The sequence below is a fragment of the Microtus oregoni genome, unplaced genomic scaffold (genome assembly GCF_018167655.1).
Source record: "Microtus oregoni isolate MIOR12 unplaced genomic scaffold, Mior012 000022F_ref0000154, whole genome shotgun sequence".
Lineage (NCBI taxonomy): Eukaryota > Metazoa > Chordata > Mammalia > Rodentia > Cricetidae > Microtus > Microtus oregoni.
In genome coordinates, this window is record NW_024543081.1 from 35,181,495 (window position 1) to 35,196,508 (window position 15,014).

Sequence of the window (15,014 nt, forward strand, 5' to 3'; positions counted from 1 at the left end):
TTGTAAAACCTGGGTGGTAAAAATTATGTCTGTGTGTTACAATAAAGAATGTAGTAAGATTAGCCGGGTGGTGGTGGTGCACGCCTTTAATCCCAGCACTCGGGAGGCAGAGGCAGGCGGATCTTTGTAAATTTGAGGCCAGCCTGGTCTACAAGAGTTAGTTCCAGGACAGACTCCAAAGCTACAGAGGAACCCTGTCTCGAAACCACCCCTCCCACCCCAAAAAACAACATAGGATTGTAGTTTCCTGTATGAGAATTTAAATTCAGGGCGTTGTACATTCTAGGTAAGTACTCTGTCACATAGTCTCAGTCCAAGAATTTGGATTTTGCTTTGATCTTTTGAGATAGCATCTTAACTAGCCTAAGATGTCCTTGAACTCAACTTTGTACCTGATGGTATCCTTGAACTCTTTTTTTTTTTTGCAGTAGTTATTTTATTTTATTTTTTTTTTATTTTTTATTTTTTTTGAACATAGTGGACAATGAGGAATACTGAGAACTCAAGAACAATCACAGTGGATTTTTGATCCTACTGCACGTACTGGCTTTGGGGGAGCCTAGGCAGTTTGGATGCTCACCTAACTAGACCTGGAAGGAGGTGGGCGGTCCTTGGGCTTCCCACAGGTCAAGGAACCCTGATTGCTCTTTGAGCAGATGAGGGAGGGGGACTTGATCGGGGGAGGGGGAGGGAAATGGGAAGCGGTTGAGGGGAGGAGGCAGAAATCCTTAATAAATAAATAAATTAAAAAAAAAAATCCTTGAACTCTTGACCATTCTGCCCCAACCTCTAAGTGTGGAGAATGTGCTCTCACACCTAGCAATGTGAACTTTAGACTTAAGCAGTCCTGACTTTGGATGAGGACTTCTTTAGTGGCAGACATTCTGAACAGTGTTCGAGAGAAAGTCCCACTAACAGAGGGACTTTGCTAAATTCAACTTTAGAGTAGACAGTAAAGCACTGGGCTTTTGATTTTCTTCTGTACTAAAGATCAAACCCAGAACTGCAAGACTGCTGGGAAATCGCTACTACTGAGCTACGCTGTTCCAGCCCTACAGACACAAACTGTCCAGAAAACATCTGGTTAAGGGATTCATACACTTAGTACTAGTAGAGCCCATTCTTGAGTTCCGAAGAAGACAGGTGCCCTTTTTAGTGTGTCAGGCTGTGTAATAAGTAAGCATTTGATTCTAAGCAGTCTTAAACTTAAAGAGACAGACAGATGTGAAGAAGGTTGGATGGCCACTTATTCCATTACTCTCTTTGACCTTGCTTTAACAGGTTTTAATGATTAAATTTTATTGACTTTTCCTTAGGTCTGATGAATGGGTTCTGAAAGGAATTTCAGGCTATATTTATGGACTCTGGATGAAAAAAACTTTCGGTGTTAACGAATATCGCCATTGGATTAAAGAGGTAAACAGGAGCTAGATTTGTTTTCTACTTGTAAGTCAGTAATGTATGTCAGTGTTTTCCTGATTTCCTAGTCTCCTGTCCTTTATTTTCTATTTATTTATTTTGTGTGTTGGGCACATGTGTGGTCAGAAGATATTTACTAGAATTGTTTCTCTCCTTCTGCTGTGAGTCCTGGGCTCAAGCTCAGGTGCTCAGGCTTTTTGCAAACTCTTTTACCCACTGGGCCTTCTTGCCAGCCCTCTTGTCCTCCAGTGATTGTGAAATGCTTCTAAATGTCATTTGAAAAATAGTGCTTTTCAAATAAAATTAAATTACCAAAAAAAGATTATAGCTGCTTCCTACATTTGTTTCCAAGTCCTAACTGAGCAAGGATGGTATAGTGGCAGTGCCTGCTCCACTCGGGGTAGAGGCTCATGACTCCTGCAGTGTGCGTGGTGCAGTCTTCAGTACCCACCTTCACATGCTCTGTCATCACCACATAGCTTCCTGGTATTTAAAGATGAAGGAAAAATGAAAAGAGTATTTATATATCTTTTCTTAAGTACATAGATACTTCATTGGTTTCATTAGATTTGATTAGATCCTTAAATTCATTATTTTTAGGTAGAAAAATCCCCATTTTAATATCCTCATTAATTAATTAATTAATATCCTCTTTAAATTAACGTTCTATTAAAAAACTTGTTGGAGGGATGACACACTTAGCACTGGGAGCCCCATTCTTCATGTGGAAGGAATAACATCACTTAACAGTGCATAATAAGATAGTATTATAATAAAAATAGTACTTGGATAAAAAGTCTATCTTAATTCTCTTACTCTCCACACTTTACGTATGAGGAAACTAAGACACATAGAGGTTAAATTATTTAGTAAAGTGCATGGCTAATCAGCTGTATTGCCAGGATCCAGTTGGCTTCTAATCATCTTATGATGCCGTTTACCACTTCTCTGCTGTCTTATATTATTTAAACCATTCACGAATATCCAGCATAGTTATGATGTTGTCTTTTTCAAGCTTTTTTTTTCTTATTTTTTTTAAAATGGGTATTATATGTTAGAAAAGAACAGAGGAGTTTTAAATTGATAGATTACCAACATTATTCAGTCTCACTTCTTAACTGCTTTAGTCCTCAGATTCAAAATACTGAGAGGGACTAAGTCAGTTTAGAAGACAATTCAGAGGAGCAGAAGAGCTGTAAGGAAAAGTTGCTGACCTGCTGTTGAGCCCTGAAGTCACAAAATACAGAGAAATTTTTGGATCTTACTATCCAGCTAGCTTGAGTAGCTTGCTCTATTTATAAAAACAAGAAGTAGTCTCTAGCTATAGTTTGCTTCTGTTACATTTACATCTGATTCCACAAAAGGAAATTTGTGGTCTAGTACTAAAGGTTGTTGTGTGGAGAAGTTTTCACTGACTCTTAATTTTTATCTTTTTTAGGAGCTGGATAAAATAGTGGCATATGAACTGAAAACTGGAGGAGTTTTATTACATCCCATATTTGGTGGTGGGAAAGAAAAGGATAAGTATGTTTTTGTTCTGAGATGATATTATGAACCTTGTTTCGTAGGCTGCCTCTTACGATCACTTGTGTGTTTCTTGAGGCCTAGGAAGGCCAGAACCATAATGATGGTGTGATACCACAGACTGGTCGTGTGGTCATGGCCCCCTCTTTATTGTTGTGTCCTATGAGATGACTGCAAGTGAATTCAACATGCTAGCGTTTCTAATTCAACTTCATCATACTACTCTTGTTGAAACTTAAAATCTGTGAAAATAGTTATTTTGCTTAATTTGATGGTTAATCTTAATTGTCAACCTGATTCAGTTGAGAAATGCCCAGAAGATTGTTAGTAAAGCACACTTCTAAGTGTGTGTGAGGCTGTTTCCAGGGAGGATTAAGCAGACAAAAAGCTACTTTAATGTGGGTGCACTATCCTGTAGCCTTAGGAGGTCCATACCCAGATGAAATGAAAGGGACAGTGGATGAACCCTGCAAGCCTTTTCTCTCTGCTTCCTAGCTTCCAAGAGACAGTAGCTGTGCTCCATCATGTCCTTCCCACCAAGTGTATTAAATCTGTGCTGCAGTAAATCCTTTTACTTTTCAGCCGTTTTGTTCAGGTTTTTGTTACAGACAAGTTTATTAGCACAGGAAGTTTGTACTCTCTCTAAACTAACTGTGGTTCTTAAGCCTTTGTAGCTGAGTTTTGAAAGGAAATTTGGAACAGTTTGGAGGCATGGGTTTTGGTATCCCTAAGACTGCTTTCTGTTTAGTAGACAATTCTGTTTGGAGCTCAGAAGACCAAATGCCAAGAGAAATATGGACAGTAAAGGCCAATGTGAGAACTTTATGCTAGGACTAAGAACTCTATGAGGAGCTGGGCTAGAGGCCATGTATGCCAAATGACAGCAAAGAACAGGTCAATGTTTGTGAACCCTGAGATTTCAAGGTCGCTTTTGTGTAGATTTTGTTGGCTGCTTTTCGACAGATTTACTGTGAAAATTGTGAGCAGGAAACTTTGTTTGCCCAGAAAGGAAACACATAAACCCAGGGCCATGGGAGCTGACAGCTGAAAAGATTAAGATGATTAGAAGAAGCAAAGTAGTTTGCACTGGAACAATAGACAAGGCCCCTTGAGGCCGTCTCAGGAACTGCCTAAACTTCACTTGTCATGGTGTAAGGAAAAAGATGAGAAGAAAGCTCTGCCTGAGCTCCCTGAATGTCTGGCTTTCCAGGGACGTGATTTCCTGAGTTCAGCCATAGGGTTACTGACAGGCTGAACAGGTGACATCCAGGAAGGTCTGACTGCTGGTTGAGCAGGTAGCAGACCTTGATATCAGCTGGGTGATGGCTTTGTGGTACATGGAACACAAGTTACGAGGTTATAGAGGCCTGAACCCAGATTTCAGTGGAAGACCTGGGAGGCTGAGGTCAGGATCACTTGGGTAGCCTCTGAGATGGCAGTGCATAGAGATAGGAGAATGAAGCCAGAGATGGAGCCAATACTCCAGGAAGCTGGAGTTGTGAGAACCTGCAAGGAACAGCTTCAAGCAGCTAAAACAGCCCAGATGGAGGCCATGTGCTATCAAAGTGAGGCAGCAAGTGCCAGGGAGCAGCAGAACCTTGGGATCCGAACCTGGATCCTACAATAAGTCCTAGATGCTGGACGCGGAACTCTAGTGTCTTAAGCTTTGCCCTGCTGTGCTCTGGTTTACTTTGGTCCTGTCCTTCTGTTCTCCTGAGCCTCTGCGAAGGAATAAGAATGTTTGTTCAGCCATTGTATCCTAAGGGTGTTGACACAGAAACACATCTCTGACCTCAAAAGGGAATAAAAGAGATAGTTTATTCCAGAGCTAGGTAAGGATGAGCATGGATGGACACAAGTGGATGCAGGTTTCCCCGAACCCCAAATTCCTGTGTGGCAGCAGTTTTGTTAACAGAGCAAAGAAAGTCATAAATCCACATACTTCTCAAATATATTGTTGGAACTCAGTGTCAGACCCAAGGATTCTCAAAAGCATTACCAGCTGAGCTGCTCTACAGCCTTGCCCTTGGATTTTTCTTTTTTAAAAGTTATTATTTCAATTTATGTATATGAGTGAAGTTTTTTGGAGGGAACACCACACAGACATTGATTGTGAGATATAATTTGACACATCTTTGAAAGGTAATTAGTTAGAGCCCATCAGTTTCAGAGTGGGTTGTGTTAAGATGATAGCAATTCTGCTCTGTGTATAGGATCATAAAAAATTCTGCTTGTAGATATTTGCTGTGAAAAAGTATTTGCATAAAAATTTACTGTAACATTTTAGAATAATGGAAAATTTTGAACAGCTTAAATTGTTTATGTTAAATGTAAACTTATTTGTTTTCTTTAGTACTCAGATTTGTTATATTGAGTAAATTTATGTTTTTTTCCAGCCCATCTTCCCACCTTCATTTTTCAATAAAGCATCCACATACCCTGTCCTGGGAATACTACACCATGTTTCAGTGCAAAGCCCACCTCGTGATGAGACTGATTGAAAACAGAATCAGCATGGAGTTTATGCTCCAAGTAAGTCCTAACATTAAAGCAGTATCTGTGTGTGTGCATCTGTTAGTTACTGTTCTATTGCTGAGATAAAACACCATGACTAAGACAACTTACTTATTTATTTATTACTTCTATTTTGAGATAGGGTTTCTCTGTGTAGTCCTGGCCGTTCTTGAACTCAGAGATCCACCTGCCTTTGCCTTCCAAGTGCTGGGATTAAAGGCATGTGTGCCGCCACCTGGTGACCAAGGCAACTTATTAAAAAAGCATTTGAGATTAAAGTTCCAGGGAATTAGAGTCTGTGGCGCTGGAGTGAAGACAAGGGGACAAGCAACTGGAACAGTAGTGAAGACTCATGTATTCATCTAAAAACAGGAGGCAGAGAGCACACTGAGAACGGAGACTTTGAACCCTTAAAGCCTGCTCACATGACACACCTCCTCCAGAAACGCCAAACTTCCTAGTCTTCAGACAGCTACCAACTAGTGACCAAGTATTCAGGTGCCTGAGACGCGTGGAGGACATTTCATTTAAATCACCACATTCTTCTCCTTGTCTCTCATAGTTTTGTGGCCATATCATCATGCAAAGTACATCTAGTCCAACTTCAGAAGTCCCCACAGTCTCTCATAGTCAAGACACTGTTTTAAAGTCCAGATTTCTTCAGAGACTCCAGACACTCTCTCCATTATAATTCTCTGTAAAATCAAGAGCAAACTACACTGGACAGTGGTGACACATGCCTTTAATCCCAGCATTTGAGGGGCAGAGGCAGGGGGATCTCTGAGGCAAACCTGGCCAAAGAACAAATTTCCAGGACAGCCACAGCTACACAGAGAAACCCTGTCACATAGAATTGCATAATTCTAACAGATAATGGTATGTAATAGACATTCCCATTCCACAAAGGAGGAATGTAAGGGGTTTAGGTGGCTCCACCCTTCCTGCTTTGCTGCCTGCAGCACACTTCTGTACCTGTTTGTAGCTCTCCTTGGCAGATATCCATGGCTCTAGCATCTACAAATTTTTGAGGTCTCAAGCACAACTCAGGTTTCACATTTTTAGCTTCATGCAGTGGCCTCTGAAGGCCACATACCTAACCTTAGGTATTCTCCTTACCACCAGAGAAAAATTCCACAACTAGTTACTTTGTTGGTATCATTAGGTTTTGCCATGTTTTAAAGTTTTAGTACAAGTGGTTACAATATAGGAGATGAAATAGTAGAGACAAGATAGCGGATCACTTGTGTAAATATATGTGCTTTTGGTTTTTCCTCCTTTTCTCTCATTCCCCATTCCATTCTTTTTTCTTTTTCTTTAATTTTCTTTTTTTCTGTGAAATACTGAGGATCAAATACATGGTTTTGCACATACTAGGCCAATAGGTCCCACTGAGGTACATTCTCAAAACAGGTAGATGCATTAAATAATAACAGCTAACTTTCCCCGATTGATAAAATTCTTAAAGGCAGGCTTAAAAGAAAAACTTTTAAAAAATCATTTTTGCTGAGAATGTAGTACAGTGGAGTGCCTGCTTCATGTGAATGGAGCCCTGGGTTTAACTCCCGGTATCATAAAAATGGAAACATACATTTTCTCTAAAGGTTGAAGAAAAGTGTGCCATAAAAAAGGACATTTATTCTTTTTAGAATTAGATATTAATTAGTATTCTCATTTATGAATTTCCTTTGTACTGTGATACCCTCACATGTGCTAGGAAAATGCCATCCCACTGAGCCATAGCTCCACTCCTCTTCCACATTTCTTTTTTTTTAATTTAAGTTAATTATTTTACTTACTTACTTATTTATTTATTTATTATGTTCCTCAAAACAGGGTTTCTCTGTGAAACATTCCTGGCTGTCCTGGAACTCACTCTGTAGATCAGGCTGGCCTCGAACTCACAGACACCCACCTGCCTCTGCCTCTTGAGTACTATGATTAAAGGTATGTGCCACCACTGCCTGGCTATATTCTGTTTTTTAAAACAGAATAACACACAAGATGATTTATGACATGCCTAACATAAGAGTACTAGGCTCCTAATGAATATTCCTAGTTTTGAATTCCTTTTTTTTTTTTTTTGCTTTTTCGAGACAGGGTTTCTCTGTGGTTTTGGAGCCTGTCCTGGACCTAGCTCTTGTAGACCAGGGTGGTCTCGAACTCACAGAGATCCCAAGTGCAGGGATTAAAGGCGTGCGCCACCACTGCCTGGCTTGAATTCCTTTATAAAATTTGACAGGTATTATATATTGTGCTTCTAATTCTTGATAAATTACATTTTGTGTGCAAATTTTTAGCATTCAGTAATGTTTCTATGAACAGTATTATGTCCTGTTTAAATATTTGTATGTTTCTTTTGCTTTTAGTATTTAACTCAAAAAAAAAATATGCATGTTACATAATTGCTTTCTTCTGTAAATGATCCCACAAAGATCCAGTGCAGACTAGGTACAGTATCCAGTTGGAAACTGGACTATGTGGCCTTCTGTCCTTGCAGGTTTTCAATAAACTACTAAGTCTGGCTAGCACTGCTTCGTCTCAGAAGTTCCAGTCACACATGTGGAGCCAGATGCTGGTTTCCACCTATGGATTTTTGAAATCAATTTCCAACGTCTCTGGCAAAGACATCCAGCCCTTAATAAAACAGTGGGTGTATCCTTTTTAGTAGGGGCTCAGCAAAGCAGGGAAGGGAATACGCTGTGTGAAAGATGGAAAAGAGGGAGGTGATCCATTGCTATTTAAAATTAGAAATCACTGGCCTACGACTCGGATCTTCTAAAGTTCCTTCCAAAACTGAGTTGGATTCATATATATAAACATGGATGTTTATATTTATAAAATTTGGCTTAGTTTGTGCTATTCCATATGAATGGAGAGGTAGGTTGCATGGTGATTCGGTAAATACTCTAGCAGGCAGCCTATAGCAGTACTTGTAAGATGAAATGGTCTGGCGACTTTTACATGTGCTTGGAGCTTGGCTCAACTTGAATGGTATCTTGGAACTTGACAGTTTTTGCAATTTTCTCTTCAAGGTGCTATTAATAATTCAGTGGAGTGACATTACTTTAAAAACACGGGTTTGTCAATGTTTCAGAGATTTTATTTAATCTGGGAAACATTTTTCACAAGAATTTTGAATAGTTTGCCACCTGGGATATAATGAAGTGTACTTTGATCTAGTAGGAATGCGTTTGAAAATTGTTAATATAATAAGCTTTTTTAAAAAAAGAACATTTTCATTTTAGTATGTAAAAATTCCTTTACAATTCTTCAGAGACCAGAGTGGAGTAGTAAAATTTTACGGAAGTTTTGCATTTAATAGAAAGCGAAACGTTTTAGAACTAGAAATAAAACAAGATTACACATCTCCTGGAACTCAGAAGTACGTGGTAAGTGTTTTCCTAGAAGAGTGTGGTGCCCATTGATTGCGGTTCCAGTAGAGGAAGGGCTTTCAGGCTGGGGTGAATGATGAGTTTGCAGTGAGTCCTTGAAGGGAAGAGGCTGCAGAGATTTCAGAGCATGCTCCTCAGCTTCCCGTCCTTGGCACCAACTGCTGTCCCTCTCCATCACTATGTACTTCATAGAGCAGAATTTTATATCGTGAATGGCTTGCCTTTAAATGTAAGGATGTGCATTGGCCATTTTCTAGCAGTTTTAATTGTAGCACGAATAATAAAAACCCTGAGACAGATATTGGGGTTCAACCCGAAAACCAGAAAAGCAAAACAGCCGGCCACTGGTGAAGTCTTACCTCTACCAAGGCTGGGCGACCGCAACTAAGCAGACTGTCTTTCTCCCATTTTATATTCCCTTTGGTGCTGGCATTAAAGGTGAGTCTCTAACTACCATCTGGATTTGTTTCTGCATTGATCTGATCTTGTGTAGCCCTGGGTGGCCTTGAACTCACAGAGATCCACCTGCCTCTGTCTTCCAAATCCAGAGATTGAAGCTGTGTGCCACCACTACCTGACTTCTAGTGGCTTAGCTTTACCCTTCTGGCTTTTAGGCAAGCTTTATTTATTAAAACATAAATAAAACATCATTATACTTAATGGTATGTTGTTGCTGTTGTTCTTTTAAAGGGACCACTTAAAGTGACAGTGCAAGAGTTAGATGGATCCTTCAACCATACCTTGCAAATCGAAGAAAACAGTCTCAAGCATGATATACCCTGCCACTCTAAAAGCAGAAGGTAGGTAGTGAGTCAGACCTATAAGCTGGAGATGAAACTGAAAATCCCCCATGTGAAAGTGCCTGACTAAAATTCTAGTTGTACAGCACCTGTTTACAGGAAGAGCGTCTTACCTGCTAGCTGTGGTCCCTCATGTTAGCATTACCACACATACTTTGTTTGCATCTGATTTTGGTGCTTTTGAGACAGGAGCTCATGTAGTCCTACTGGCCTTTGTCTTATTTCTACCTCCCAAATATTAGAATCGCAGGCATGCACCCTACACACCCAGCTCTTGCTTTCTGTTGTGGAAACATTTCTATCTTTGGAATGATTTTTTTAATATATATATTTATTTTATTTTTAGGACATAGTATCACTCTATAGTTCAGACTGGCCTAGAACTCACTAGGTACACTATACTAATGCAATTCTTGTTCCTCGGCTGCCCAAGTGCTGGCATTATAGACTTCTGCTATCACGTCTGGCCTTAAATAAATTTTTTATTTGCTTTTTTTGTTGTTGTTCATGGGGGGCGGGGCGGGGGTCTTATGTATTCCAGACTGATTTGCTTTCAACACCCACTTTCTCCAACTTCGAGGTAGATTTTCTGGTTTTTATACTTCGTTTCGTAGTATATTTACTCTTGTTTGACATATCTTTTAGCGATTCATAAAGTCCTTTATTTGAACTTTGGCTGCTCGATAGCTCCATTCTGATTTGGAAATTCCACGGTTTTCAATTGTTCTTTTCCTTAAATATAGGAATAAGAAGAAAAAAATCCCACTGATGAATGGGGAAGAAGTTGACATGGACCTTTCTGCAATGGAGTAAGTTACCTAAAAGTATGTAATTATCTTTGAAAGGCGAGTTTTTAAAACCATTTAAAGTCAAGCAAAACGGTTAGAAAGAAATTCAGTCCCATTAACTCATTGAAGAAAGAACATGCTCAGATAAGAAGCGATGCGGTAGTGTACGCACGGGCACAACCTCACTGCACAGCCTCTGGCCTCTCTTGCTGGTGCTTCCCTACTCAGTGCTCTCAAACCCATGTGCATGTGACTCACTGCAGAGATCTTAAAGTGCCAGTTCCTACTCAGTATGTTCCTTGTGGGCCGAGGTTTAGATTTCCAGTGAGCCCAGGGTGATACTGACTGTTTGGGGCAGTGCTCCAGAGCATGGAGAGCCGCCTCTGTGCTTGCAAGCTGTGCGAGTACCACTCTTCTACATTTAAGTTTACTGTTAGTCTGTGGTAGCCCCGGTGGTTCTTACTGAGCCTGGCCTTTTTGTTTATGTTTTAACTTTATTTTACATGTACAAGTGTGTTGTGCTTAAATGTATGTCTATGGATGACATGCATGTCTGGTGCCTGTGGAAGTCAAAAGAGGGTGCCAGATCCCCTGGAACTGGAGTTGTAGACAGCCGCGAGCTACTGTGTGGGGACTGGGACTTGAACTTGGGTCTTTTGTAAAAACAACAAGTATTCTTAACCACCGAGCCATCTCTCCAGTCCCCGGACTTGAATTCTTGATACTCCTATTTCTAACTCCCCACTTGCTAGGATTATAGCTGATTGTGATATTGATTAATATTTCTTAAGTATAATTTTATACTGAGTATGTCATGAGCACCCAGTACTGAACTGAATTAGTATTACAAAGTGGCATTCTTTTATTAAACTATTGACATAGACCTTATTTTTACTTTGCATATTACCTGAGAAATAGATAAGAATAAAGTGATGGGCCTTCAAATTATGATTTCAGAACTTTCTTGAGAAAGATAGTTATGAGCCTAGCTTTGGGGTTTTTTTTTTGGTTTGTTTGTTCATTTTTCAATGCAGTCCTGACTGTCGTGGAACACATTTTGTAGACCAGGTTGGCCTCAAATTCACAGAGATCCGCCCACCTCTGCCTCCTGTGTGCTAGGATTAAAGGCAAGTACCACCACTGTTGGGAGAGCCTAGCATTTTAAAAGATACTAATGTCAACTAAAATTAATTAAATAAAATAAATGCTCCCTTTTTTATTTCTAATAAGGGGTAATGTTTATAGCTATAGTCAGGTATAGGAAGTTAAAGTTTGTATCATTTACATTTTGACATCTTATAATTGCAGATAAAAATTCCCAGAGTAATATTTTCAGCGGAAAATTTGAAATTTGGTATCCTATGTGGCAACTCTTCTTATCTTTAGAGATCTTGTTAGTAAGATTGTGAGAAAGTTAGCTTAACACAGTGAAAAGTTGGTTGAAATTTTAAAATATGAGTATAATAAAACTTTGAGTAGCCTGAGAATACTGTGTCTAGAGGAGAGGCTGAGTCGTGACTGCTTTGTTTTTGCTTCCGTAGGTAAGTTTTAAAGTTGTAAACTTGTGTTTTCTCTAGCGCTGATTCCCCTTTGCTGTGGATAAGAATAGACCCAGATATGTCGGTCCTGAGGAAGGTGGAGTTTGAGCAGGCTGATTTCATGTGGCAGTATGAACTCCGCTACGAGAGAGACGTCGTGGCTCAGCAGGAATCCATCCTGGCTCTGGAAAAGTTCCCCACCCCGGCATCGCGCCTGGCGCTCACCGACATCCTAGAGCAAGAGCAGTGCTTCTACCGAGTCCGAATGGCGGCGTGCTTCTGTCTTGCGAAGGTGGGGTTACACAGGAGACTGCCTCTGACTGTTGTGCACTTTACAGAGGCTCTGAGAATGAACTCAAACTCACCTGAGTCTTTAACTTTTTCTTGGTAACTGTACTTTGGAAAGCTTGTACCAAATGCTTCTAACAGCATTGTTTTAAAAAATTTTTTTTTTTTTATTTTTGGTTTTTTTGAGACAGGGTTTCTCTGTAGACCAGGCTGGCCTTGAACTCACCTGCCTCTGCCTCCTGAATACTGTGATTAAAGGCATGCGCCACCACTGCCTGGCTAAAAAAAAAAAAAAAAAAAAAAATCTTTGATATAAAATAGATATGTACAAAAATGGTATAATTGTTAAACTGAAAACCAAGGAGAATTTTTTCCTTTTTAAATTGCCAACCGTATTTTTAAGAGTAAGAAAAATTTGATGACTGGGACTGGGGAGATGGCTCAGTGGTTAAGAGTATTGGCTGTTTTTCCAGAGGTCCTGAGTTCAATTCCTACATGGTGGCTCACAACCATCTGTAATGAGGTCTGATGCTATCTTCTGGCATGCAATTATACATGCAAGCAGTGCCCCGTATACATAAATCTTAAAAAAAAAATTAAGTTTTGTAACTGAGGCTTAGAGATATGGCTCAGCAGTTAAGGGAACTGGCTGCTCTTCCAGAGTTTCTGAGTTCAATTTCTAGCCACCCCATGGTGTCTAACAACCATCTATAGTGTGATCCAGTGTTGTCTTCAGGCATGCTGACATACATGCGGACAGAGCATTCATAACCATAAATAAATAAATCTTAAAAAAAAATAGAAAAGAGAGTCTGTGATTGTAGTGACTTATGTTTTCACATGAGAGTACATAAAACCGGCACATTTTATTGTTCTGTTGTGGTAGTTTTTATTTTGGTTTAGGAATTTAAATTAGTGGTAAATAATCTATAATAACTGTCTATGATTTAACATTCTCAAAAAGTTAATCTATCAATGAACAGTCTTTAAAAATAAAATCTGAACCCAGAAGAATACAGACAGAAAGCTGAGCGGTGCTGTCTATTAACTGCTTAACACATCCGTGGACAGTCTTGCTCCATCTCACTGACTCTCAGATGTTCGAGAGAAAATGGGATTATTTGCTAGGAATATATTTCATTGGTGCTCTGAAGAGTTGTGATTTTTGTTAAATTCTGAGCAGAGCCATAAAACTATAGGATAAAATATTTAATCATAATTTCTTTTATTTCAGATACTTTTTATAGGCCCTAAAATTTCAATAGGAAGAGTTTTTTGTGTTTTTTGTTTTCTTGAACTCACAGAGGTCTGCCTGCCTCTGCCTCCTGAGTGCTGGTATTAAAGGTGTGCACCACTGTCCTGCACTTTAATAGTTAAGGGAAGGAAATGGCTTTAAAGTTTTAAATTTTGAACTTTTCTGAAAGCCCTTTTCTCGGGGTCTCCTATATTAATTTGTTTTAATATTTTAATAATATTTAATAATTTATGAATTTGTTGTTTTGCATCAAGTAATCTAGTACTAGCCTTGCTTACTTAAACATAGCATTTGCTTGGTACATGAAGTTCAGTGTTTCTTTTCCTTTATTTTGTCTTTTGTAATCTTGGGATATTTAGATATTTTTTATCTGTGAAGCCTGGGCTTCTTTTCATGTGCCCAGATCAGTTTTAAACAGCTAGAATTGCAGTGGCACTGCTTTCTGGCCAGCTGCTACAGCATGGCGGGCTTGCAGAACTCTTGTGGCCTCATCAGCTTCGGAGTGAGAGACACTGGACACTCAAGCCTGTGTACTAGTTCTGAGTTAGTGGTCGCCAACAGAGTGCCAGGGATTTTCACCAGCAAGAGTAGGGTGCATGGCTTGAGTAAGAGAAAACAGCCATTCATTCAACATTAGCTTCTGCTCTTGGGTAGGGGACAGATACCAACATGGGAGCACTTAAAGGCCTTGTACATGAACTAGGGGTAGGAGAATGTCCCCTAGACTGGCCTGGAACTTATATTCATCAGTATTCATCTTCAAATAAATAATGCATCATATTTAGCTTCATTTTACCTTGAGTAGACTGAAAAACATTTAAAACTCACAGTAATATTTTTATCTTATGAGCTTAAAACAACAGAATTACATCTACCTAAGTGGATAGGGACAAACCAGTCAGAGAAGCCTTTGCAAGTATGCATTCCTTAAACACAAGAGGATGCTGGCATTTAGACATTAACTTGTGCACAGGGGCTGTAAGTGCACATAGGAGTGGGGCTTTTGGTTTATCTTGGGTTGGTTTGTTTGTTTGCTTGGGTTTTTTGGTGGGGGAGTTTGTGTATTTTCCTGGGAACAGGTAATAAAAGACCAACTTCTATTAATTTCCAAGAACTGTAGTGTTGGCTTTTAGAAAGCCATTTTGTCTTCAAAGTGTATTTATAATGGTGATGGAAGCACTGCATCCTCTGACTCTTTACAGATTGCAAACTCAATGGTGAGCACATGGACAGGACCACCAGCCATGAAGTCTCTCTTTACTCGAATGTTTTGTTGTAAAACTTGTCCAAACATCGTGAAAACAAACAACTTCATGAGTTTTCAGAGTTATTTTCTACAGAAGGTACTCCTTGCTTCTCTTTGTTCCTAGTGCTGTTTTTATAATAAGCGAATTGTAGTGATGCTCACCTAGTATGATTTTTTGATCCACAAACTCTTGTATATGTATTTAACTTGGAGATTATTCATATGATAGGTGTGTATTTCTTACAAGTCT

At 39.5% G+C, this 15,014-nt stretch overlaps 1 protein-coding gene across 1 annotated transcript in view; it reads left to right on the plus strand.

Annotated features, from left to right (window-relative positions):
• The window catches only part of Taf2 (TATA-box binding protein associated factor 2), a 70,882-nt gene that overhangs the window by 21,421 nt on the left and 34,447 nt on the right, over positions 1 to 15,014 (plus strand). The window contains exons 9-17 of the mRNA XM_041672505.1: positions 1,317 to 1,416; positions 2,858 to 2,943; positions 5,340 to 5,475; positions 7,955 to 8,109; positions 8,732 to 8,846; positions 9,540 to 9,649; positions 10,393 to 10,458; positions 12,015 to 12,267; positions 14,721 to 14,861. Of these exons, the coding sequence (XP_041528439.1) occupies positions 1,317 to 1,416; positions 2,858 to 2,943; positions 5,340 to 5,475; positions 7,955 to 8,109; positions 8,732 to 8,846; positions 9,540 to 9,649; positions 10,393 to 10,458; positions 12,015 to 12,267; positions 14,721 to 14,861 (1,162 nt within the window). The remainder of the gene's footprint in view (positions 1 to 1,316; positions 1,417 to 2,857; positions 2,944 to 5,339; positions 5,476 to 7,954; positions 8,110 to 8,731; positions 8,847 to 9,539; positions 9,650 to 10,392; positions 10,459 to 12,014; positions 12,268 to 14,720; positions 14,862 to 15,014) is intronic.